The sequence below is a fragment of the Phoca vitulina genome, unplaced genomic scaffold (genome assembly GCF_004348235.1).
Source record: "Phoca vitulina isolate PV1807 unplaced genomic scaffold, GSC_HSeal_1.0 scaffold16, whole genome shotgun sequence".
Classification (NCBI taxonomy): domain Eukaryota; kingdom Metazoa; phylum Chordata; class Mammalia; order Carnivora; family Phocidae; genus Phoca; species Phoca vitulina.
Window position 1 is genome coordinate 32,189,213 of NW_022589719.1, and position 23,484 is coordinate 32,212,696.

The window sequence follows — 23,484 nt, forward strand, 5'->3', positions numbered from 1 at the left end:
AGAGAATCTCAAGCAGACTCCCCATAGAGCAAAGAGCCCCACACAGGGCTTGACATGAGGCTCGATCTCACAGCCCTGAGATCATGACCTGAGCCGAAATCAAGAGTCCAACACTCAACCAACTAAGCCACCCAGGTGCCCCCAGATGTTTGGGTTTATTTAACTGTTCTTTTTCTTTAAATGTCCTAATGGCTGCTTAGTTCATTAATTTCAGCATTTCTTCTTACCTAATATAACCATGTAAGACTATTATTTCCTCCAAAAAATAATAATAAAATAAAATTTCCTCTAAGAGCCTCTTTAGTTTGGATATATAATGTTTCATTAATGTTGGGTTCGAGTATTTTCTCATTTCTTCTTTTTCCTGTGTTTCTGGGTTATTTTTAACCCTTTTTCTTTGTTTCCTTTTGAATTGATGGAGGGTTTTTCTCACATTCCATTTAAACTACAAATTTGAAAGATAGGTATTCAGTTTTTACTTTCTTGGTGATTACTCTCAAACTTTGAGTGTGAAAACTTAAGAGTTTAACGTTAGGGGATGCCTGGGTGGCTCAGTGGGTTAAGCACCTGCCTTCGGCTCAGGTCATGATCCCAGGGTCCTGGGATCGAGTCCCACATCAGGCTCCTTGCTCAGCAGGGGGTCTGCTTCTCCCTCTGCCTGCCACTCCCCCTGCTTGTGCTCACTCTCTGACAAATAAACAAAATCTTTTAAAAAAAAAGAGTTTGTTAGTTTTCCATTTTTTCCCTCTGAAACAATTCAGGAACCTTTAAAAAATTCTGACTTGAGTCAGTTCCTGTCACGTGCATGCTGTAATATTTACAATGTATAAATCAAACATAGGCATTCTTGTTTCATATTAGCCATGTTTGTTTAAATTTACCTAAATTTTATAATTTTGTCTACCATTTCTTTTCCTATCCTTTATCTTTTAGGACCATTTTCTTGTTTTTACAGTTATCCTTAAGAAGTAGCATTAATGTTCAAGCCACCTTCCAAGGCACCCACAGTGACTCCCCCTCCTGGGATTCACACTCTTAAGTGGTTCCCTCCTACACTGAATAGGGCTGACCTGTGTAACCAGGAGGACATTCAGGAAACGATGGAGTGTGACTTCTGAGGCTGGGTCATAAAATGCATTGCTCCTTTTGCCTTGCTCTGTCTTGAAACATTCCCTCTGTGGGGAAGCCAGCTGCCATGTCATGAGATTGTGAATCAGCCCTGGGAGAGGAACCGTGGCCACCTGTCAACTGCTAGTACTTGTAAGTGAGCCACCTGGGAAGAGGATGCCACAGCTATGGGCAAGATGATTGCCACCCTGGCCAACATCTTGCCTGCAACCTCACGAGAAACCCTGAGCCAGGACCATCCAGCTCAGATGCTTCTGAATTTCTGACACACAGAGTCTGTGAGATAATAAATGAATACTATTTTAAGCCATTTGTTTTGTTACATAGCAGTAGATAAATAATACACATTAATGAGAGTCTTTTGGTAGTAAACTGTCAGTTTTTGTTTTCCTGAAAATGTTTTAATTAACCCTCATTTCTAAAATATATTTTATCTGTGCATACAATTCTGTAAGGGATGAGATAGAGAGCCATCGTTGTTTTTATTCAAATAGCCAGTTTTCCAGTACTATTTATTAATTGAGTAACTCATCTACTTCTTGCATACAGTAAATTTTTGTTTATACTTGGGTCTAATTTTGGACTCTGTTCCTTCTATTGATCTCTTTGTTTATTCTTTTCCCAATACCACGATGTTTTCATTACTTGGGCTTTAGAATACATGTTAATATCCTACTGGATAAAGCCCTCTTCCTTTACTTTTTTTTGCCCCAGAAGTTTCTTGGCATCTGTCTGCCCTTTCTTCCCCCTTCCTTCCTCCTTCCCTTCCATCTATCCTCCCTCCCTTCCTCTCTCTTCTTTCTTTCTTCCTCTCTTTCTTTCTTCCTTCCTTTCTTCTTTCCTTCCTTCCTTCCTTCCTTTCTTTTTCCTATGAAATTTTTTAAACCTACAGAAAAGTAGAGAGAAGGGTTTAATGAACCCCCATGTATATTCATCTCCTAGATTGAACAATCATTAAAATTCTTTCTGAAGTATTTTGAAGTTAATTACAAAATCATTTCCCCCTTGAATACTGCAGTGTGCATCTCTACTTACTTTCTAATTATATTTAATTATTATTATTATTTTTAAAAGATTTTATTTATTTGACAGAGAGAGAGACAGCGAGAGAGGGAACACAAGTAGGGGGAGTGGGAGAGGGAGAAGCAGGCTCCCCGCTGAGCAGAGAGCCCGATGCGGGGCTCGATCCCAGGACCCTGGGATCATGACCTGAGCCGAAGGCAGCCACTTAACCGACTGAGCCATCCAGGCGCCCCTAATTATATTTAATTATTATTATCTGCATTAAGGACACTTTTTATTTTTATATATTTATTTTGATATTTTCATAAGGTTTCTACCAGTTTTTTGGTTGATTCTCTTGAGTTCCAGTACACAGGCATATATCTGCAAATGGGGATTGTTTTTTGTCCTCCTTTCAGCATTGATATAATTTCTTTCTTTTTTTAAAAAAAGATTTTATTTTATTTATTTATTTTAGATACAGAGCGAGCACGGGGGGAAGGGCAGAGGGAGAGGATCTCAAGCACACTTTGCGTGGAACTCAGAGCCCAATGTGGGGCTCAGTCTCACGACCCGAGATCATGAACTGAGTTGAAACCAAGAGTCGGATGCTTAACTGACTAAGCCACCCAGGCGCCCCAATATCATTTATTTCTATTTACTTCAGCCAGCTTTTAAGAATAGCACAGATAGGCCCTTATATTGTTCCTGTCTTCAGAAGTAATGCTGTGGTCTCTCATCTTTAATCCTGATGCTGACTATTTATGGAAAGTATATGTTTTTTAAGTTTATGTTAAGGAAGTATTTTTCTTTTGATGTCTAAAATTAATTTTAAATTGATGTTAAAAACTAACAACAAAATAAAATTTAAAAAAATAATTTTTAAATTAAAAAAAATTTTTACATAATCTCTACACCCAACATGGGGCTCGAACTCACAACCCTGAGATCAAGAGTCCCATGCTCTAAAGACTGAGTCAGCCAGGCCATCCCTAAGGGTCTTTTTTAAAATTAGGAATGTAGGGGCGCCTGGGTGGCTCAGTTGGTTAAAAGGACGACTCTTGGTTTCAGCTCAGGTCATGATCCCATGGGTTGGAAATCAAGCCCTGCATCAGCTCCATGCTCAGTGGGGAATCTGCTTGAAGATTCTCTCCCTCTATCCCTCCCCCCTGACACACGCTCTCTCTCACACTTTCTCTAAAATAAATAAATCTTTAAAAAAACAAATAAAATTAAGAATGTATGTTGAATTCATCAAATGCCTTTTTAGCATCTAATAAGGTAATTGCATTTTTTCTTTCAAACTTATTAATGTGGTAAGATGTATTAATAATTCCCTATTATTCAACCATGCTTGCCTTGGGAGTCTCCCTCAGATATACTTTTGTTTTAATGTACTTTATTGGTTCTTGCCCCTGACTCAGATCACTTATTTTTGGCTGGACCAAAATTTGGAGGGTTTTTGTTTTGTTCTTCCCACACACCTCTTCTGCCTCTATCACTGAAACACGTGGATTAAGGGGCTGTCATATTGAAGGACTATAATTTACGTGGCTAGTACATGTCAGATGCTGATGGTATGTATGGTTCCTTTGAGCAAAGTTTAAGGAAGGCACTTAACCTTTTTCAACACTTCTGATATGCCAGGCTTTATGCTTAGGTATTTTTCACACTTGCTAGTTCACATAGCAGTTGTTTTACAGATGATAAACTTACATTTAAGTCTGTTCTAAATTACTGAAGGAGCTGCAGACATTAGAATTTTTATGTGTAGTTTTAATAGCAAGACCCCTTCCCACCTCCCCTGATGTTTAAGGTCCTTTCCCCTCCAGAAGATTATCATCAAGGAGATTGTAGAAAGGGAGGAAAATGTTATAATCTCGTTGATATGTGCAAGTAATTGGCATTTTTATCCCCCAAATAAACATATGCTAAGTAACTGAAAGGGGTTTACTTATAAACTTATGTACCTCTGCTTCACAGAAAGTCACATCCTATGGTTAGGGAATAAAACATGCCAAAGCCTATTCCTGGGTTATGTTTTTTGTTTGGGTCTGAATTTTTTCTCATTCTCTGGTGTTTCCCCATCTGAACAATGCCTAGTTCCATCTGATTTTTTTGTGAGACAGAGACAGGAAGTCTTTTTTCCTTTTACCCAATCATTGTAAAATCCATTCCTCTCTGCATCTCATTCAAGCCATCTCTCCCAAGTTGTGCCTTTCGAGATGATAATTGAGTTACTTTGCTTTTTAAAAATCTGCTTTAAAATTGCTAATTTTGTTTGTTTATTTGTTGTGAGAAAGGGATTTCATGCCCATGAGCAGGGGAAGGGGCAGAGGGAAAGGGAGAGAGAGAATCCCAAGCAGGCTCCACAGAGACCCACCCAGGGCTCGATCTTACAACCCTGAGATCATGACCTAAGCCAAAATCAAGAGTCCGACAGTCAACTGACTGAGCCACCCTGATGCCCTGAATTACTAATTTTAAAATAATATTGCCTTAATTCACTGTTTCACAGTCTATGCTATTTTATGTAAAACCATAACTTCAATGTCTACATATTCAGGTAACTTCTTAAGCAGTAAAATTACACTGCTCAGAAATTTACCTTTTGTGTTACTATTATTGAAGTTCATCCAGGTATCTACAAGTGCCCTGTTAAAATTGAAGCAATTGTAAAAATGAAGATCACCCTCACAAAGGAAAAACTTTTCCATAATTTTTTTCTGTTGATTTGCTCTTTGTCCTGATAAATGCTGTTGCAGAGGGAAGGTAGAGCTTCTTCCTATTTTGTGATTAAAGAAATAAAAGAGAGAAAAAATTGATTTGCTCATATAACATAGTCATTTCTTGGTAGGAGCAAAAAAACATCCAGGTCACTTGTCTTCTGGTCCCAAAAGGACCATCAGTGTGATTCAGAGACTGACTATGCAGTGTTTTATTCCATCCAGATCTTTGTTTCCCCATTCTTCCATCTTTCCTATCCAAAATATGGCCACTTCACTCTTCATTGATACCCTAGTAGAAAGGAGATTTGGGGAGTTGGGGTGGAATATGACTATTTCTCTTTTGGTGAGTCTCTCTAGTTCTGATTTGCATGGAGTAAGTTTGAAGCAGCTGTGAAATACAGGTGGGGACCGTTTGTAGATGACATTTAAGGCTGTTTCTCCTTCATCTTATGGTGAAGCACAAAATAGAATAATTTAGAAGGCTTCAAAAGATTCTTGTTATTATATTTTTATATCATTCTCTATCGACTTATCAAGTAGACAGCCTTATTCTTTCAGATTCAGTCAATTGGGATCTAAAGAAAACTTCTTGAGAGAATTTACTTGGGCTCAAATAATATGTCCTCACTGAAGCTGTGAGCTAAAGAAGAAACTCTCTTCTTTTATGTAATTTAGTATTTAATTTTGTATGCACCATTACACTTGTTAGATAATTGTTTGATACACTTAAATCCTGTCCTCTCAACTAGATTATAAACTGCTCAAAAGCAGAGATTATGCCTCATTTTTCTATGTACCTTATAGCTTCTGGCATAAAGCTAAGTACAGTGAAGATAAATACAGTAAAAGGTTGATGAAAATCTTGCTGTGCAAAAAGAAAGTCTTTAATAGACTCCATCAGTGTTACTCTGATTGTCCTTCCTGTTGATGACGGCAGTGAGGGTGTTCTCCTCGAGGGCTCAAGGGCCTGCCAAGTGGAAAGGAAATGACTGAGATGCAGGGAGTGAGAGTAGAGGCCAGGAGGAGCTCCCTCCCTGTTTAGAATGGCAGTTGCATCACTACCCTATTGGAAGGAAGTTGGTCCCCCAAAAAAGCAGGCTTAAACAGTGAACAAATAAGAATGATCACGATGGCGGTGACAGTTCCAAGTGTAGCAGTTACAGCATCTTACCATATGCCAGGCCCTGTTTTGCCTTCCATTCTCTCAGTTAAACCATATCACAGTGTTACTAAGTAGGCACTATTGTTATCTTCATTTTATATGAGAAAATCAAGACACAGTCACCAAAGGTTACCCAACAAGGAAAGAAAGGGGTGGGATCAGGAAAAGACCAAGATGCAGAAGGAAGAAGCACTTTGAGTAATCAGGGGACCTTGATTTGATGTTTCATTGTTTTATTAATGCTGGACTTCACTAGCATTTCCACATGGAGTCTTTTTTTTTAAAATTAATTTATTTATTTATTTGACAGAGACAGTGAGAGAGGGAACACAAGCAGAGGGAGTGGTAGAGGGAGAAGCAGGCTTCCCACCGAGCGGAGAGCTGGATGTGCGGCTCCATCCCAGGATCCTGGTATCATGACCTCAGCTGAAGGCAGACGCTTAACGACTGAGCCACCAGGCATCCCTCCAAATGGAGTCTTAAAAAATGACAATAATGAGTCCTATTATCAGTATATTTTCAAAATGCCTTTGCAGAAGGGAAGATTATTTTTGGGCTGAATAACCTGGGATCGTCCTTTATAAGTCCTTTGGATTCCAGCCATCGTTGTGATACTCTGTTTTACTTGAAAGGCAGATCGTTGACTTCTTTGAGTTCTAGCACATAGAGGTGCACCTTTTCTGTCTGGCCTTTCACTGACATACCAGAGGTGGATTAGCTGGGGGAACCCCAGCCATACGTTCCATTTGAAACCTCCTTTGGTTAAAGACTTTTACCTAGAACCGCCCTGTTGTCTCATCCCTAGATGAGGAGACAAGTAGGAAGGGAGGTACAGAGGAGTCTTCAGCCAGCTCCCATGTTCCCAAGGTGTACCATGAAACTGGCTTCCAACCCAGTGTACCACAGAGATTCCTAGTGAGCTCTCTGAAATGCAGAAGTCTAGGAATTTGGTTCTTCTAAGGATCGTGAAAAGAACCTTTTTTTCTTTCAACTTTTGAGGTATCTTCCCTTCCTTCTATAAGGATAAAAGCCAGGATTTCTTTTTTTATTATTATTATTATGTTATGTTAATCACCATACATTGCATCATTAGTTTTTGATGTAGTGTTCCATGATTCATTGTTTGCGTATAACACCCAGTGCTCCATGCAGAACGTGCCCTCTTTAATATCCATCAGGCTAACCCATCCTGCCACCCCCCTCCCCTCTAGAACCCTCAGTTTGTTTTTCAGAGTCCATAGTCTTTCATGGTTTGTCTCCCCCTCCGATTTCCCCCTTCATTCTTCACCTCCTGCTATCTTCTTCTTTTTTTTTTTTTCTTAACATATAGTGTACTATTTGTTTCAGAGGTACAGATCTGTGATTCATCAGTCTTACACAATTCACAGCGCTCACCATAGCACATACCCTCCCCAATGTCTGTCTGGAAAGAGCCAAGATGTCTATCGACAGATGAATGGATAAAGAAGATGTGGTATATATATATATATATATATATATATATATATATATATATATACACAATGGAATATTATGCAGCCATCAAAAAGAATGAAATCTTGCCATTTGCAGTGATGTGGATGGAACTGGAGGGTATTATGATGAGCGAAATAAGTCAATCAGAGAAAGACATGTATCATATGACCTCACTGATATGAGGAATTCTTAATCTCAGGAAACAAACTGAGGGTTGCTAAAGCCAGGATTTCTTGAAAGGGCATCACCCTTTAAAACGGACTTTGAGGGCGCCTGGGTGGCTCAGTTGGTTAAGCGACTGCCTTCGGCTCAGGTCATGATCCTGGAGTCCCGGGATCGAGTCCCGCATCGGGCTCCCTGCTCAGCAGGGAGTCTGCTTCTCCCTCTGACCCTCCCCCCTCTCATGCTCTCTCTATCTCATTCTCTCTCAAATGAATAAATAAAATCTTTAAAAAAAAAGAAAAAAAAAAAAAAAACGGACTTTGAGGGGGGGCACCTGGCTGACTCAGTCTGAAGAGCATGTGACTCTTTTTTTTTTTTTTTAAGATTTTCTTTGTTTGTCAGAGAGAGAGGGAGAGAGGGAGAGCACAAGCAGGGAGAGCGGCAGGCAGAGGGAGAAGCAGGCTCCCCACTGAGCAAGGAGACCAATGCAGGACTCTGTCCTAGGACCCTGGGATCAGGACCTGAGCTGAAGGCAACGCTTAATGACTGAGCCACCCAGGTGTCCTGAGCATGCGACTCTTGATCTCAGGGTCATGAGTTCTGGCCCCACGTTGGATGTAAAGATAGCTAAAAAATAAATAAATAAACCTAAATAAATAAAATGACTTTGGGAATAATTCAGCTGATTCTCTCAAAAGTATTTGAGAGCTGGTGACTGAACCCTACCTACACCTTGGGAATCTGTTCCTGGTGTATCACTTAAAAATAAGTTTACCTGCATATAACAACAACAACAACAGATTCAAAATAAGATATTTATGTAAGATAGCAGTTTATTTCTTTCTCACTTAAAAAAATAAAAAATCCAGAGCTAAACAGTCCACGGTTGATATAGTAGCTCCTACAGTGTCATCAAGGATCCTGACTCCTCTCTTTCTAATTGACATTCCTGACACATGGCTTGAATTATCAAGGTTTCCTCATGGTCCAAGTTAGTTGTAGGAGCTAAAGCCATCAGCCTGCATTGCAGACCAGGAGAAGGTAAAAGGATCTGTCAGGTGAGTGGACTCCCTTTAAAAAATCTTCCCACAAGTGGTACCTAATATGTCCACTTACACATTGGCCAAATTTTAGCCATGTGTTCTCACCTAGCTGCAAAAGAAGCTGGAAAGCATGGTCTTTTATTTTAAGAAGCAACATGCTCAGCTAAAAATTGGTGCTCTGTTACTAAGTAGGAAGGGGAAAATAGATGTTGCATAGGCAATTAGCAGACTCTAGGACACTGGGTAGAACCTTCCTTTAGAAAGAAGAAACAGTTTAGGGGCATCTGGGTGGCTCAGTTGGTTAAGTGTCTGCCTTCAGGTCAGGTCATGATCCCAAGGTCCTGGGATCAAGCCCTGTGTTAGGCTTCCTGCTCAGCAGGGAGTTTGCTTCTCCCTCTCTCTCTGCCCCTCTCCCCTGCCCGTAGTGTCTCGTGCCTGTGTGCGTTCTCTCTCTCTCTCAAATAAATAAAATATTTTTAAAAACAGTTTTATTGAAGTATTGACATACAATAAGCTGCACATATTTAAAGTGTACAATTTGACAAGTTTTGACATAAATACATACTTGTGAAACCATCACCACAATTAAGATAATGAACATATCCATCACCCCAATAGTACCCTTTTGTAATTATCCCTTTCCGCCCACTCTGTGTTGGGGTTCTACAAGACCACCACTGGGTTTGATGATTCCTAAGAGGACTCACGGGACTCAGAATACACAGTCATAGTCACAGCTATGATTTATTTCAGCAAAAGGGTACAAAAGCGAAGTCAGTGAAGAGAAAAGGTACATGGGCAAAACCTGGAGGAAACCAGGTACAAGCTTTCAAGAGTCTTCTCCCAGTGGAGTCACACAATATACACTGAATTGTGACAACTAGGAAGTGTTGTTACCAAGGAAGCTCATTAGAGACCTAGTGCCTAGGTTTTTACTGGGGGCTGGTCATTTGGGTACCCTCTTCCTAGCACATAGCGAAATTACAGACTAACAGATAGGAAAGTTACACCTGTGGCTTGCACTATATTTTCTGTTGGACAAGAATTTTACTACTCAGGATATTGGGTGGAGCTAGGACTGAAACAGATTTGTGTCTTTATATTTGCTATCTCCAGTGCCTTTCCTCCCATCCTCTCTCAAATTCGTTCCAGTTAGGCCTTCATTTTCACTATTCTGTGAAACTGCTCTTGTTAAGGTCCATGTGACTAAATTCAGTCATCTCTTCTCAGTCTTTGTCTTGACCCATCAGCAGCATTTGATACAGCCAGCCATTCTGTCTTGGCTTTAGAATATCACATTTATTTGGTGTTCCCCCTGCCTCCCTGGTTGATCCTTTTTGATCACCTTTGCTAGTTCATCATCTTCACCTCTCTCTGTCTTTAATGGTGAAGTGTTCTTGGGCTTAACCCTGGTGCTCTTCTCTTTGTATGTGCCCTCATTCTATGGATCATCTCATCCAGCCTTGTGACTTTAAATTCCATTTGTATGCCACACTTGCATATTGATGTTTCCAGTCTGGAGACAAACTTATATATCTAACTCTCTACTCAACATGTCTACTTTGAAGTCATAGACATCTCAAACTTAAAGTGTCCAAAATTGAAGTCTTGACCTTAAACTCCTCAAACCTGCTTTACCCAGAGTTTTCGCCATCTCAGTTAATGACAACCCCACCTTTCCAGATGTTCAGGCCAAAAACCCAGGAGCTGACCTACATCTTCAATAGTATATCCAGAAGTCAAACCATTTTTTACCACCTCCACTGCTGCCATGCTGCTGCCACCCTCTAAGCCATTAGTCATCTATTGCTTGCACTATGACAGTTGCCTTCTAACTCAACTTTTCCCTTCTCCCCTTTGCTTTCCTTCATTCTATCCTAATAGAACAGCTAGAAGAATCTTATTAAAATGTAAAACATGCCTGGGGCGGCTGGGTGGCTGAGTCGGTTAGGCAGCTACCTTCAGCTCAGGTCACGATCTCAGACTCATTGTTCTTGGGTTCTCTTGAGAGCTAGGCATAGGAATAGGAATATAATTAATGTGTACTAATAAACTATCAAACGGTTTTCTCAAATGATTGTATGACTTTGCACTCTTACCAGCTACACGGGGGACTTCTGGTTATGCCACATCTTCACCAGCACTTGGAATTATTTGAAACAGGAGTGTGATCAGGGAAGGACCCTTCTGTTTAGGCCTTGGATTCTGTATTTTAGCTGCATAAGAAGTACCCAACCAATAAAACATAGGGTAACAAGAAAACCTAAGATCACAATCTACCTCAGCCTCTTATGCATTGCAACACCTCCAGTCAGAACATTTGCCAGTCTCAGTCAGGCTTAGTCATCCTTGGAACTGTCTGGGACTGTCAACTGTGTGTGAGTGTGGGTTTAAGGAGAAATGTATCTTATTTCCTTGGAGTTTTTCTGTTATTAAAATATATGTTGAAAATATTTACTTGTAATTAAAATAATTTCTTCTAACTTTCTAATAAAGTGCCTTGTAGTAACTTAAATCGGGTTCTGGGCTAAGATAGGCCTAAATTTGCATCTTGGCTCAACCACTTTTTGTGTGATCTTGGTCAAATCTCTCAATCCTTCTGGCATCCTCATCTGTAAAATGGACATATTACTCACCTCTTAGAATTATTGTGAGACTTACGTGAAATAATGCAATATATATCAAGTAACTGGTACATGGTAGATGCTTAATGAGTCATAGGCATTTTTCTTATACTTTGAAGAACTAGACTGCATTTAAGTCCCCACATCCTTTGAGTCATACCATTAAAAACAAACAAATAAAAAGATCTATTGAACTGATTGCCAATAGAATGGAAATCAGTGTGGTGTGTCTAGTTTCTAAGCAAACACTAAGCATATCCAGTCTTGCTGTTGCTTTGTTACCTAAGGTATTAAATCATTCTTGGCTTTCTTGTTTACATAAGGTGCTGTGGCATAAAGGTTTATTTATTTGTTCAATAAACATTTATTGGTCTATGATGTGTTATTCCTTCCTGACAAAATTCTGCCATATCATCCTACAGTTTTTACATGTTCTATAAGAGGAAAGATGGTCCAGAGCCTTATGGGACATAAAAGAGCTGAGGACAAGGAGTTTACATAATAGAAGTCATTACTTTTCTTCCCCTCTGGATTGTGTCATCTCCATGAGGCTAAGGACCACATCCTCTATGATTCTAATAACTAATCCAGTGCCCAGCACACAGGAGATGCTCACTAAATGTGTGGAATGTATAAAAGAGTGAAGAAGGATCACAAGCAAAGGGGAAGAAACACATGTCCCAGATTTATTCCTGCGACTCTTTATATCTTGCAGTGAGTTTATTTAGCACCAGCAGATCAGTCTGAAGGTAGAAAATGTTTGCTTTGGAAAGAAACAAAAACCTACCCATCAAAAGCATCCATAATTAGCTGCCTTTAGTGAGGAACAAAATGTGGCACATCCAGTCTCTTCCATTTGTCTATCCAGTCATGTTCCCTTTCCTTTCCGACAAGGCTTGAAAGTCAGTTGAACAATGTAGTTACATTTCTTAATAGCCAACTATGTGGAATATAATAATCCCTTTGGTGTTGGCAGAACCAGAGTTCCTTTTGGGTCAGCACACCTCTACCCTGAAGGGAAAAGAGAAACATAATGCTGAGGGTAGGCATTGAGGGGGAGATTTTGGAAGAGTGAGCATGAACCCAGGTGATTCCAGTTTAACAAATCTGAGTGTGTTTTAGGAGCACAGATGAGGGAGTCAATGGCTGAAGAGGCATTAGGGAATTATAAAATTTTATTTAACAGATATTTGCTGAGCAAATATCTGCTCAGCCCTTTGGTAGAAGGCCCAGAGGGGTGGCACCCAAGGACCTAAAAGAAATTCAATATGACTGGAGCTTAGAGCATGAGGAAGGAGTGGAGAGAAGCAAGACAGGCAGAAAGCAGGGGCAAGAGAGCTACAGCACTGGAGAGAGGGGACGCATAAAATGGAGTGTAATTCTGAGGACTTGTTATGACTCTGGTAAGCGGCATCCTTTGTGTGACTCCCATTCACCAGAGCCTCTCCAAGGCAGAGAATGTTCTGGACTTGAACCATTCAAACCAGAAGCAGAAACGCAGTATCCAAAGTTTCCCTCCCAACTCCTACTAGAAGACCAGAGTAGCCCTGTCGTGGTACGGCAAGATCAGATTACAGTTGCTGACTCCAGAGCAAGGGACAGTCCTACCTCTTTCAGGTAAGGGAACTTCCTCATTGTGGCACCGAAGATTTTCTGCATACCTGAAGCACAATTCAGCTGAAATCCAAATTGTGACCATTTCAGTCATTTTCTGCAAATGGTATCTATTTTGTTTGTGTGGATTATCTCCTGGTTGCTACAGATTTACATCTATAAATGTTTCAGGTATGATTAGATGTAAAGTGGAAGAGGGAATGGAGAAGCAAAATAAACATCTGTACCTGCCCTTGGTATACTTACCCCTCTCCCTCAGAAATTGCTCCCACGTACTGGAAGTAGAAAAGTGTGTCAGTTTTAGCTTGAGATCATTGGATCCACAGAGGTTCGTGGAATAATGTACCTTTTGACAATTCTCAAGTATCAGAATTAAACAGGAGGGTGCTCTTTTACTAAAGGGGGACACATTTTGGCATTCTAACGTTCTTTCTTTAGGTAAAGCAGTGTTTCCCCAACATCATCTATCACTTTTCTCATAAGTTCCTTATGTTTGACTGGATTGTCTTTCTCAAAATTTTTCTAGGCTGTTCAGCTTGACCCTGAAGAAACTCGTCATGCTAAAAGAAATGGACAAAGATCTTAACTCAGTGGTCATTGCTGTGAAGCTACAGGTGAGTTGAGCAGGATTGTTTGTTCAGGGTCCAAGGAAGCTGGATAATTTCTTGCCTGTGGTTGGGGCTCCAGAAATACTGATGGGGGCCTAACTCTTCCCTCCTTCCCTTCCTCCTCAGGCAAGCAAGAAACAATAGTGTAAGATGACTGAGTTCATGAGAACTAATGAGTCCCAGTTCTGTCTCTTAGTTAAACCACTCAGTTTCTTTAAACCTTCGTTTCTTTGAACATTTAAAACTTGGTCCTTCCTGCCCTGCATATCTAATAGGATTAGTCTGAAGATCTGGTGATACAGATGATGCTAAAATGTTTGATAAATGATTCAGAAATTGCTGTGGTGGCCAGTGCCTGTTTCAGTCTTATTCCCAGGGTTTCTGGGTCCAAGCTCCAATGGGTTGGAGAAGCACTTTGGAGGTTTTCTATAAGATAGAAGAAATTTATAAATTATTGTTTCAGACTTGACAATTAAAAATTTACTGGAATATTTTAACTTCTGGGTAATCCACCCATTAAACTCCTTAAACTTACTCAGTATCTTCACGGGACCCCAAATACTTCACAAGCATTCATACTGTAAGCATTCCCAAAGTTCAGGAAAGAAGGGAGAACTGAACTACAGGAAGGTTAAGCAATTTACCTGTTGCCAGCTAATTACCAGGTGGCAGAAGTGGTACTGGAAACTAAAGAGCAGGTAATTTATATATAGTCATTAAACTCCACTACTAGGCCTTCCTTAACTGTTAAGTCCTTTCTAATGATGACTCTCTAGAGCTTACTGAGATTCTGGAGTCATTAAATAATGATTGGATTCTTCAGCTTAAGAATGGTGTATTTAGTTAATTCTTACTCATTGAAAAGTAGTGAACTATATGGTAACTCCCTACTAACCAGCATATTTTATTAGCTAGATCAACTATGATGCAGCAGGTTATTGTTCTGGTATTGGCTTCATTAAGATCCATGTGTGTAGGGGCGCCTGGGTGGCTCAGTCGGTTAAGTGTCTGCCTTTGGCTCAGGTCATGATCCCAGGATCCTGGGATAGAGTCCTGCATCAGGCTCCCTGCTCAGCAGGGAGTCTGCTTGTCCCTCTCTCTCTCTGCCCCTTCCCACCTGCTTGTGCGCTCTTTCCCTCTCAAATAAATAAATAAAAATAAAATAAAATCCCTGTCTGTAGCTCTCACAGTACGTGTACCATACACTGAGGTCCTCAGCTTTCTCTCTGAGATAAATACATTATCTTAATTTAGTCCTCAAAACTTATAAAGCATTTTGATTACTCCTTATGAATTCCTACATGTCCCACTTTATATTGTGATTCCCTGTTCATCTTTGTACATAATTCCTCCTAGTTCTGTGAAACATTCCCAGGCACCCTGAGTTGAAAAAGCAAGTATGGGGCAACGATGTGCAAGTGGAGACTTTCAGTGTCTTTGCTTCCTGTCCTGATTTTGCACCCATTTCTAGGTCATGGGCAGGGTTCCGGTTTTCAGGAATTGTTGCCTTTGCTAAAAGCTGTTGCTTTCCAGGCAAACACTGTTGGTACGGTTTCAAAAGTTCCCCACTGCTTTTGACATCCCTGCAGTCAAATGCCTTTGCCAAAAGAAATAATTTCCTTTATTTCCTGATTAAATATTTAACATTCTATAAAATTTAAAATTATATCAAAAAACTTATAAATATCCTGAATTTTTTATTGCTTTACTTCTAACCAGCTGGAAGTAATTACAGATGTTATCACATTCTTTTATCCATTGACTTGTCTATTCATTTATTCATTCATTTAATAAATTTTTATTGAGCATCTATTATATGCAAAGCATTGCTCTAGGCACAGGGGATACAGCAGTGAGCAGATAAAACAGAAATGGGAAACATGCATAAAGCACTTTTTTTTTTTTTTTTAAAGATTTTATTTATTTATTTGAGAGAGAGAATGAGAGACAGAGAGCATGAGAGGGAGGAGGGTCAGAGGGAGAAGCAGACTCCCTGCCGAGCAGGGAGCCCGATGCGGGACTCGATCCCGGGACTCCAGGATCATGACCTGAGCCGAAGGCAGTCGCTTAACCAACTGAGCCACCCAGGCGCCCTAAAGCACTTTTTTTTAAGATTGATTTATTTGAGAGAGTTTGTGGGGCCAAGGTTGGGGGGGCAGAGGGAGAGGGAGAGAGGGAATCTCAAGCAGACTCCCCACTGAGTGTGGAGCCTGACGCAGGGCTCGATCTCATCACCCTGAGATCATGACCCAAGCTGAAATCAAGAGTTGGACACTTAACCAACTGAGCCTCCCAGGTGTCCCAAACATGCTTAAAGCACTTCTGCTTCATAGTGAAGTATGGCTATTGTCTTGAACAAATACTTGTGCAATTCAGTTGTGAATTAAAATAGCTGCTTTTGGGGGCACCTGGGTGGCTCAGTCATTTAATTGTCTGGCTCTTGATTTCGGCTCAGGTCATGATCTTGGGTCGTGAGATGGAGCCCCACGCCAAGGTTCTGCACTGGACATGGAGCCAGCTTAAGATAAATAAATAAATAAATAAATAAATAAATAAATAAATAAATAAAAACTGCTTTTGTTATGGAACACCATTTTTATGTGAAAGAAGGCCTTATAGACAAACTGGTTATTCAGACTCAGCTACTTGGAAGATAATTTTCTTGAAAATGAGCAAAGTGAACCTATTACTTCTAGGGAAACAACTGAGAATATTTTTGGCCAATGATAAATAAAATTTGATCTTTCAAGTGAAAATTAGAATTTTGGAAAATGTGTCTGTCACTATAAGCTTCACAGCTTCCCAATTCTTAAGGACTTTTCTGAAAAGATCAGTGGTGATAGTAATGATAATAATTTTTTAAATTGTATAATAAAAAATGTGTCCACCTCACACCAGTCAGAATGGCTAAAATTAACAAGTCAGGAAACGACAGATGTTGGCAAGGATGCAGAAAAAGGGGAACCCTCTTACACTGTTGGTGGGAATGCAAGCTGGTGCAGCCACTCTGGAAAACAGTGTGGAGGTTCCTCAAAAAGTTGAAAATAGAGCTACCCTACGACCCAGCAATTGCACTACTGGGTATTTACCCCAAAGATACAAATGTAGTGATCCGAAGGGGCACCTGCACCCCAGTGTTTATAGCAGCAATGTCCACAATCACCAAACTATGGAAAGAGCCTAGATGTCCCTCAACAGATGAATGGATAAAGAAGATGTGGTATATATATATATACACAATGGAATATTATGCAGCCATCAAAAAATGAAATCTTGCCATTTGCAACGATGTGGATAGAACTAGAGGGTATTACACTAAGCGAAATACAAGTAGCATATGATCTCACTGATATGAGGAATTTGAGAAACAAGACAGAGGATCATAGGGGAAGGGAGGGAAAAATGAAACAAGATGAAACCAGAGAGGGAGACAAACCATAAGAGACTCTTAACCTCAGGAAACAAACTGAGGGTTGCTGGAGTGGTGGGGGGTGGGAGGGATGGGGTGGCTGGGTGATGGACATTGGGGAGGGTATGTGCTATGGTGAGCGCTGTGAATTATGTAAGACCATGAGTCACAGACCTGTACCCCTGAAACAAATAATATATGTTAATAAAAAAAGTTTTTTTTAAATGTGTAACATTTGAAAGGTTTGCCTAACTCAGTGAACCAGTGTTTTCCAAATGACCAATGCATGATGTTACAAAATCATGCTGGGTAAAAGATCCGTTCAAAGAACAAAATAGACCAATGGATAAAATTTTTATTTTTAACATCTTATTTTGAAATAATTTTAAATTTGCAGAAGAGATGTAGGGATAGTACATGGAGTTCCTGTATTCCCTTTGCCCAGCTTTTCCCAATGTTAACATCTTTCTTAGCCATGGTACATTTATCAAAACTAAGAAATTATCCTTGGTACAAAACTATTAACTAAATTAAAGACTTCATTCAGATTTCCCAATTTTTCCACCGTTGTCCTTTTTCTGTTAATTTTAATATAAAGCAGTGCTACAAAAACCTCCTCCTTTTTTTTTTTTAACTCTGTATCTTCTTGAGTCTGGATTTTTTATATACTCAATCAAAACAATATTTTGCAACAAATTGAATACAGAAGCAGGTAGAGGAATCCAGTTGTCTTCTATTAGCCAGACAGTAAAGAGATTCGCAGAAATGTAAAAGTATGCCCTCTCCTTCATACTGCTGTTGAGAATGTAAAATGATGCAGCCACCTTGGAAACAGATTGGCAGTTCCTGAAAAGGTGTGACGTAGAGATACCAGATGACCCAGCAGTTCCACTCCTAGATGGTACCCAAGAGAAATGAAAACATCCATATAAAACTTTGCGCATAAATGCTCATTGCAGCATCTATTCATAATACCCCAAAATTGGAAACAAACGAAGTCCATTAACTGAGCAATGGATATGAAAAAGGTGGTATATCAATGCAGTGGGGTGTTTTTTGTCAATAAAAAAAAAAAAATAAAGTATATCCATGCTACAACATGGATGAACCTTGAAAACATTGTGCTAAATGAAAGACAGGCACAAAAGACCATATATTGTATGATTCCATTTATATGAAACGTCCACAATAGGTAAATTGATAGAGTCAGAAAGTAAATTAGTGGTTGCCTAGGGCTGGGGGGTGGAGGACGAGATGGTTAGTAGGGTGACAGCTAAAGAGTATGGGGTTTCTTTTTGGGATGATGAAAATGCTCTGGAATTGATTGTGGTAATGTTTGCACAACTCTGAATATCCTAAAAGCCATTGAATTGTACACTTTAAATGGGTGAGTTGTACAGTATTTGAATTATATCCCAATAAAATTGTTATTAAAAAAACCATGCCATCTTCTTACTAAATTGTTTTTGTTTTGGAAAAGATATTTTTCATAAAAAATGTTTTTATGTAAACACATGAAAGGTTTATTATTTTTAAGTGAATTAATACATATTTTTAAATATCTCAGTTATAATTCCCAATATGGTAAATATTGATAGATGTACCTACATAAACAAAAGCTATTTGGGTATATAATTTTTGAGTGTAGAAAGATTCTGCGACTGAAAAGTTTAAGAATCATTGTAGTAGAAGGAAGGGAAAAACAATAAGAACATTATCTACAGACTTCCCTTGAAATCTAATCCATTCTGGGAAAAATGTTGGATGGCAGCAGCCTATCTTCCATTATTTAAATGGGAAAAATAACAGTGAATTCTCAGACATCCAAGAAATCTCCACCTATTTCCTCAGATATTACTACAAGGCTCTTAAATATTTGTGTGACCATTCACCAATAATCTTAAATTTTAAAAAGAGGCATTTAAAACACTAGGAACCGGAGCGCCTGAGTAGCTCAGTTGGTTAAGCATCTGCCTTCAGTTCAGGTCATGATCCTGGGGCCCTGGGATCCAGCCCTGCATCAGACTCCTCACTCAACAGGGAATCTGCTTCTCCCTCTCCCTCTGCCTCCCCCCTCCTCCCCCAGCTCATGCTGTCTCTCGAGCGGGCGCTTTCTATCTCTCTCAAATAAATAAATAAAATCTTTAAATAAATAAATAGAACACCAAGAACCTAATTTTTAAAGCATTAATACTCCTTAATGTGTATTTTTATGTGTTGTACGTAATGATATTGTATCAGATATAAATTATTTTGCTTCTATACTGCAAATAAAGATATACTGTTACATAGCTTAAAGATGATATGTAAAGATACTAAAGATAATTTTGAAGTTGGACCCAAGTTGGTAGTGCCCCAGGCACCTGGAAGAAGCAAGTACTGGGACCCATGAAGAGCAGATCTTTGGAGAAGGGTGGGAAAGATGAGAACAGTAGTGTACCATGCTTTAAAAGTTCCAGTGCTCACTGTGACCCTGTGACTGCCCTCACTGTGTCCTGTTACCTGCACATGCAGATTGGGTGTAACAGGTGTGCAATTCAGATAATGCAGTTGGGATAGAAATTTTTACAAGTATTTACAGCATATATTTGTATATTGAGCGTTCAAATAGTGAGGGCCGCTGCTATTGGAAGGAGATATGTCCTGTGGGGAAATAAATAAAAGAAGATAAAGGGATGGAGTATGCCAGAGGTGAGGAAATTTACAAATTCTATGTGGTGGTCAGGGTAGACCCCATTGAGAAGATGACATTTATGCAAAGAATTTGAAGGAGGTGAGGGAGGGAGCCATGCAATATCTGGAGAAAGAGCAGTCTAGTTAGAGGGGGAAAGGCAAGGCAAGGCCCTAAGGCAGGCATATGTCTGACAGGATCAAGAGGAAGGAGGAGGTGGTCAGTGAGGCTGGAGAGGAATGAGAACAGTAGGAGATGAAGTCAAAGAAGTAGGGGGGACAGGATGTGTGCAGATAATTGCAAGGTGTCTGGTTTTCAATCTGTGTGAATTGGAGGGTTTCGAGCAAAGGACTGATGGTATCACTCTGGCTGTTGTGTGGTGAAGAGACTTATAGGTGGGAAAGAGGAATCAGGAAGACCAGTTAACAGGCCATAGCAGTAATTCAGGCAAGAGATGAGGGTGGCACCAGAGTTTTTTCTTTTCTTTTTAAAGCTTATTTAAGCAATCTCTCTACACCTGACATGGGGCTTGAACTCACGACCCTGAGATCAAGAGGCACATGCTATATCAACCAAGCCAGCGAGGCGCCCCACCAGAGTTTTTTCTTGAGCAGTTGGTGGGTGGAAATGCCATTAAGTGAGATGGAGAAGACTGTGGGTGAAGCAGATTTGGAGGGAAAGATCCAAAACTCAGCTTATCGTATTATGTTTGAGATGCCTATTAAATGTCCAGGAGGAGATGTTGAATAGGCAATTGAATATATAGGTTTAGAGTCCAGGAGGGAGGTCTGGGATAGAGATATAATTTGAAGAGTATATTTAATTAAAACCCTAAGATTGGATGAGAGAATTAGAAGTAGAGTGAATGTAGAGAAGAGAACAGGTCTAAGGATTAAGGCCCCAGGCACTCCAACAATAGGAAGTCAGCAAGGAGAGGAAGGACCTGAAATGGAGACCAAGAAAGAGTAGCCAGAGGATAAAATCCAAGAGTAGAGGTTCTAGAAGCCAGGTGAAGGAAGTGTTGCTGGAAGTCAAGGGCGATGGGCTCTATCAAAAGCTGCAGATAGGGGCGCCTGGGTGGCTCAGTCATTGAGCGTCTGCCTTCAGCTCAGGTCATGATCCCAGGGTCCTGGGATCGAGCCCCGCATCGGGCTCCCTGCTCCGCGGGAAGCCTGCTTTTCTGTCTCCCACTCTCCCTGCTTGTGTTCCCTCTCTGGCTGTGTCTCTCTGTCAAATAAATAAATAAAATCTTAAAAAAAAAAAAAAAAAAAAAAGCTGCAGATAAGTCAAAGGAGATAAGAACAGATCATCAGATTCTTTAAAGTGAAGATTATTTGAGACCTTGTCAATAGCATTTTTGGTGGACTGGTGGAGATAGGAAGATTGACTGGAATGCATTTAAGAGAAGATGAAAGAAGAGGACTTCAGGAGAGTAAAAATAGACCTCTTGAGGAGTTCACTATAAAGTGAAGGCAAGAGGGGCGCCTGGGTGGCTCAGTTGGTTAAGCGACTGCCTTCAGCTCAGGTCATGATCCTGGAGTCCCGGGATCGAGTCCCACATCGGGCTCCCTGCTCGGCAGGGAGTCTGCTTCTCCCTCTGACCCTCCTCCCTCTCATGCTCTCTGTCTCTCATTCTCTCTCTCTCAAATAAATAAATAAAATCTTTAAAAAAAAAAAAAAAAAAGTGAAGGCAAGATACAGGTTGGTAGCCAGCAGGGCACATGGGCATGAGTTATTTTTTGTTTTGGTTTGGTTTGGTTTTTGGTTTTTTAAGATGAGAGAAATAACAGCGTGTTTGTTAGTGGAAATGATCCAGAAAAAGAAGAAAGTTGATTATGCAGGATAGGAAAGACTGGGTAGAAGAGCGTTTGAGCAGGTGAGAAGGAATGAGCTCTGATGCCCAAGTGGAGCGGTTGACTTCAGATGGGAGAGGAGCCTTCATCTGTGTAACAGGAGGGATGAAGGATACATGAGCACAGATGCGCTAAGTAGGTAGGTGTGCTGGGAATTGTGGGAGCCCTTTTCCCTTTGCTTGCATTTTGTCAGCAGAGTAGGAATCAAGGTTATCAGCTTAGAGTGAGGAGAGGTAAGGGGATGTTAGAAGTTTGAGGAAAAATGAGAAGGAATAAAACCGTCATCAAGTACAGCAGAAAAGTGGAAAGACTTGGGACAATACAGAGCAAATTGCCAGGTTGCCTTGTCGGCTCATTACTGATTTGGGGTCATATATTAAAAGACAGACCAGTTCGCCTGATTATATGATTCTCTCTGGGCATGTTCAGCTGGTGCAGTTGGATTTTTTTTTTTTAAGTGTTCCATGATTCACTGTTTACGTATAACACCCAGTGCTCCATGCAATATGTGCCCTCCTTAATACCCATCACCATGCTCACCCATCCCCCGTCCCCCCAAAACCCTCAGTTTGATTCCTAGAGTCCATAGTTTCTGATGGTTTGTCTCCCCCTTTGATTTCCCCCCCTTAAGATTTTATTTATTTATTTGAGAGAAAGAGAGCAGGAGCCAGGGAAGGGGCAGAGGGAGGGGGAGAAGCAGACTCCCTGCTGAGCAGGGAGCCCTATGTGGGGCTCGATCCCAGGACCCTGGGATCATGACTTGAGCCGAAGGCAGATGCTTAACCAACTGAGCCACCCAGGCACCCTGAAGTTGAATTTAAATAGGGTTGTAATTTTTACCAAATGAGAATAGCAAACTAGCAGCAGAGCACAGGAGTTAAGGGTGTGTGCAAGAACATATTTATAAAGATTGACTGTGGCATTTAAGCTGGGTAAGGAGGAGAGACGGACAACAGGGGCCTGAGGAAAATTGAAACAATGGAAGGATCCTTGGACTGTAGGCCCTGGTGGGTCTGAAGGATTATTGTTGTTGACAAACCAGAGAGAATGAGCTGAAAATATAGGTGGTAATCAGAGTGGGGAGCATGAAACTGAGATAAGGTATTGGTTGTAATTATTGGTAATGATAAGATCCAGAGTATGATCGTTTGGGTGAGTAGCTAAGACAAGTGTGAGGACAAGATCATTGGAAGAGAGGGATTAGGGGATTGAGGCAGCCACGATGTAGGAAAGAGCATATATTGAAACCACAGAGAGTTATGGCTGGTGTAGTACTGGGGAGAAGAACAATGAGTGAGGAGCTAAAATCAAGAAATGAGCAGGAATGACTACAGTTAAAGATCCCAGCAACAACAGGGAATAGAGGGTAATATGAACTGAGGGCATCAATTTAAAATAGGGTTCTAGAGAGGTGGAGGGGAGAATGTTCTAGAGCTGGTGATGAAAACAAGGAGGACACCTTCCCCATCTCCAATCCAGTGGTGTGTGGGTTATGGGAGAAAAACGGCCACCATTTGAGAGAGTTACCCAAGAAGCCATGTGTTCAGGGGAGATGAGGTTTCAGCTAGAGCAGGGTTTCTCAGCAGTGGCACTAGACATGTGGGGTCTGTTGGTGCATCATAGGATGGTCAGCAACAACCCTGGCCTCTACCCTTTAGAAATACTTCACACACACACACACACACACACACACACACACACACACACAGACTTATAATAACCAAAACTATCTCTAAATATTGCCAAATGTCTCCTACCTCTGGTTGGAACCACTGCTATATATAAACCACATTTTGAATTCTTTCAGCATTTCTGAGATTCATTTTACAGAAATTTTTTTTAATCAAATCAATAAAGTCAGGTAAAAATTTTGTCAAGATTCTTGTTCGTAATAGTGGTTATTATGAAAAGTGTTATCTAATAGATGAGGCAGAATTTCCTTTATTATTTTTCATTGGTATGATATAATACTATTCTTGTTACAAAAACATTGTGAAATATTG

At 40.3% G+C, this 23,484-nt stretch overlaps 1 protein-coding gene across 1 annotated transcript in view; it reads left to right on the top strand.

The window, feature by feature from the left end:
- Positions 1–23,484, top strand: part of PACS1 (phosphofurin acidic cluster sorting protein 1) — a 141,823-nt gene that overhangs the window by 85,992 nt on the left and 32,347 nt on the right. The window contains exon 2 of the mRNA XM_032414445.1: positions 13,467–13,554. Coding sequence (XP_032270336.1) covers positions 13,467–13,554 — 88 coding nt within the window. The remainder of the gene's footprint in view (positions 1–13,466; positions 13,555–23,484) is intronic.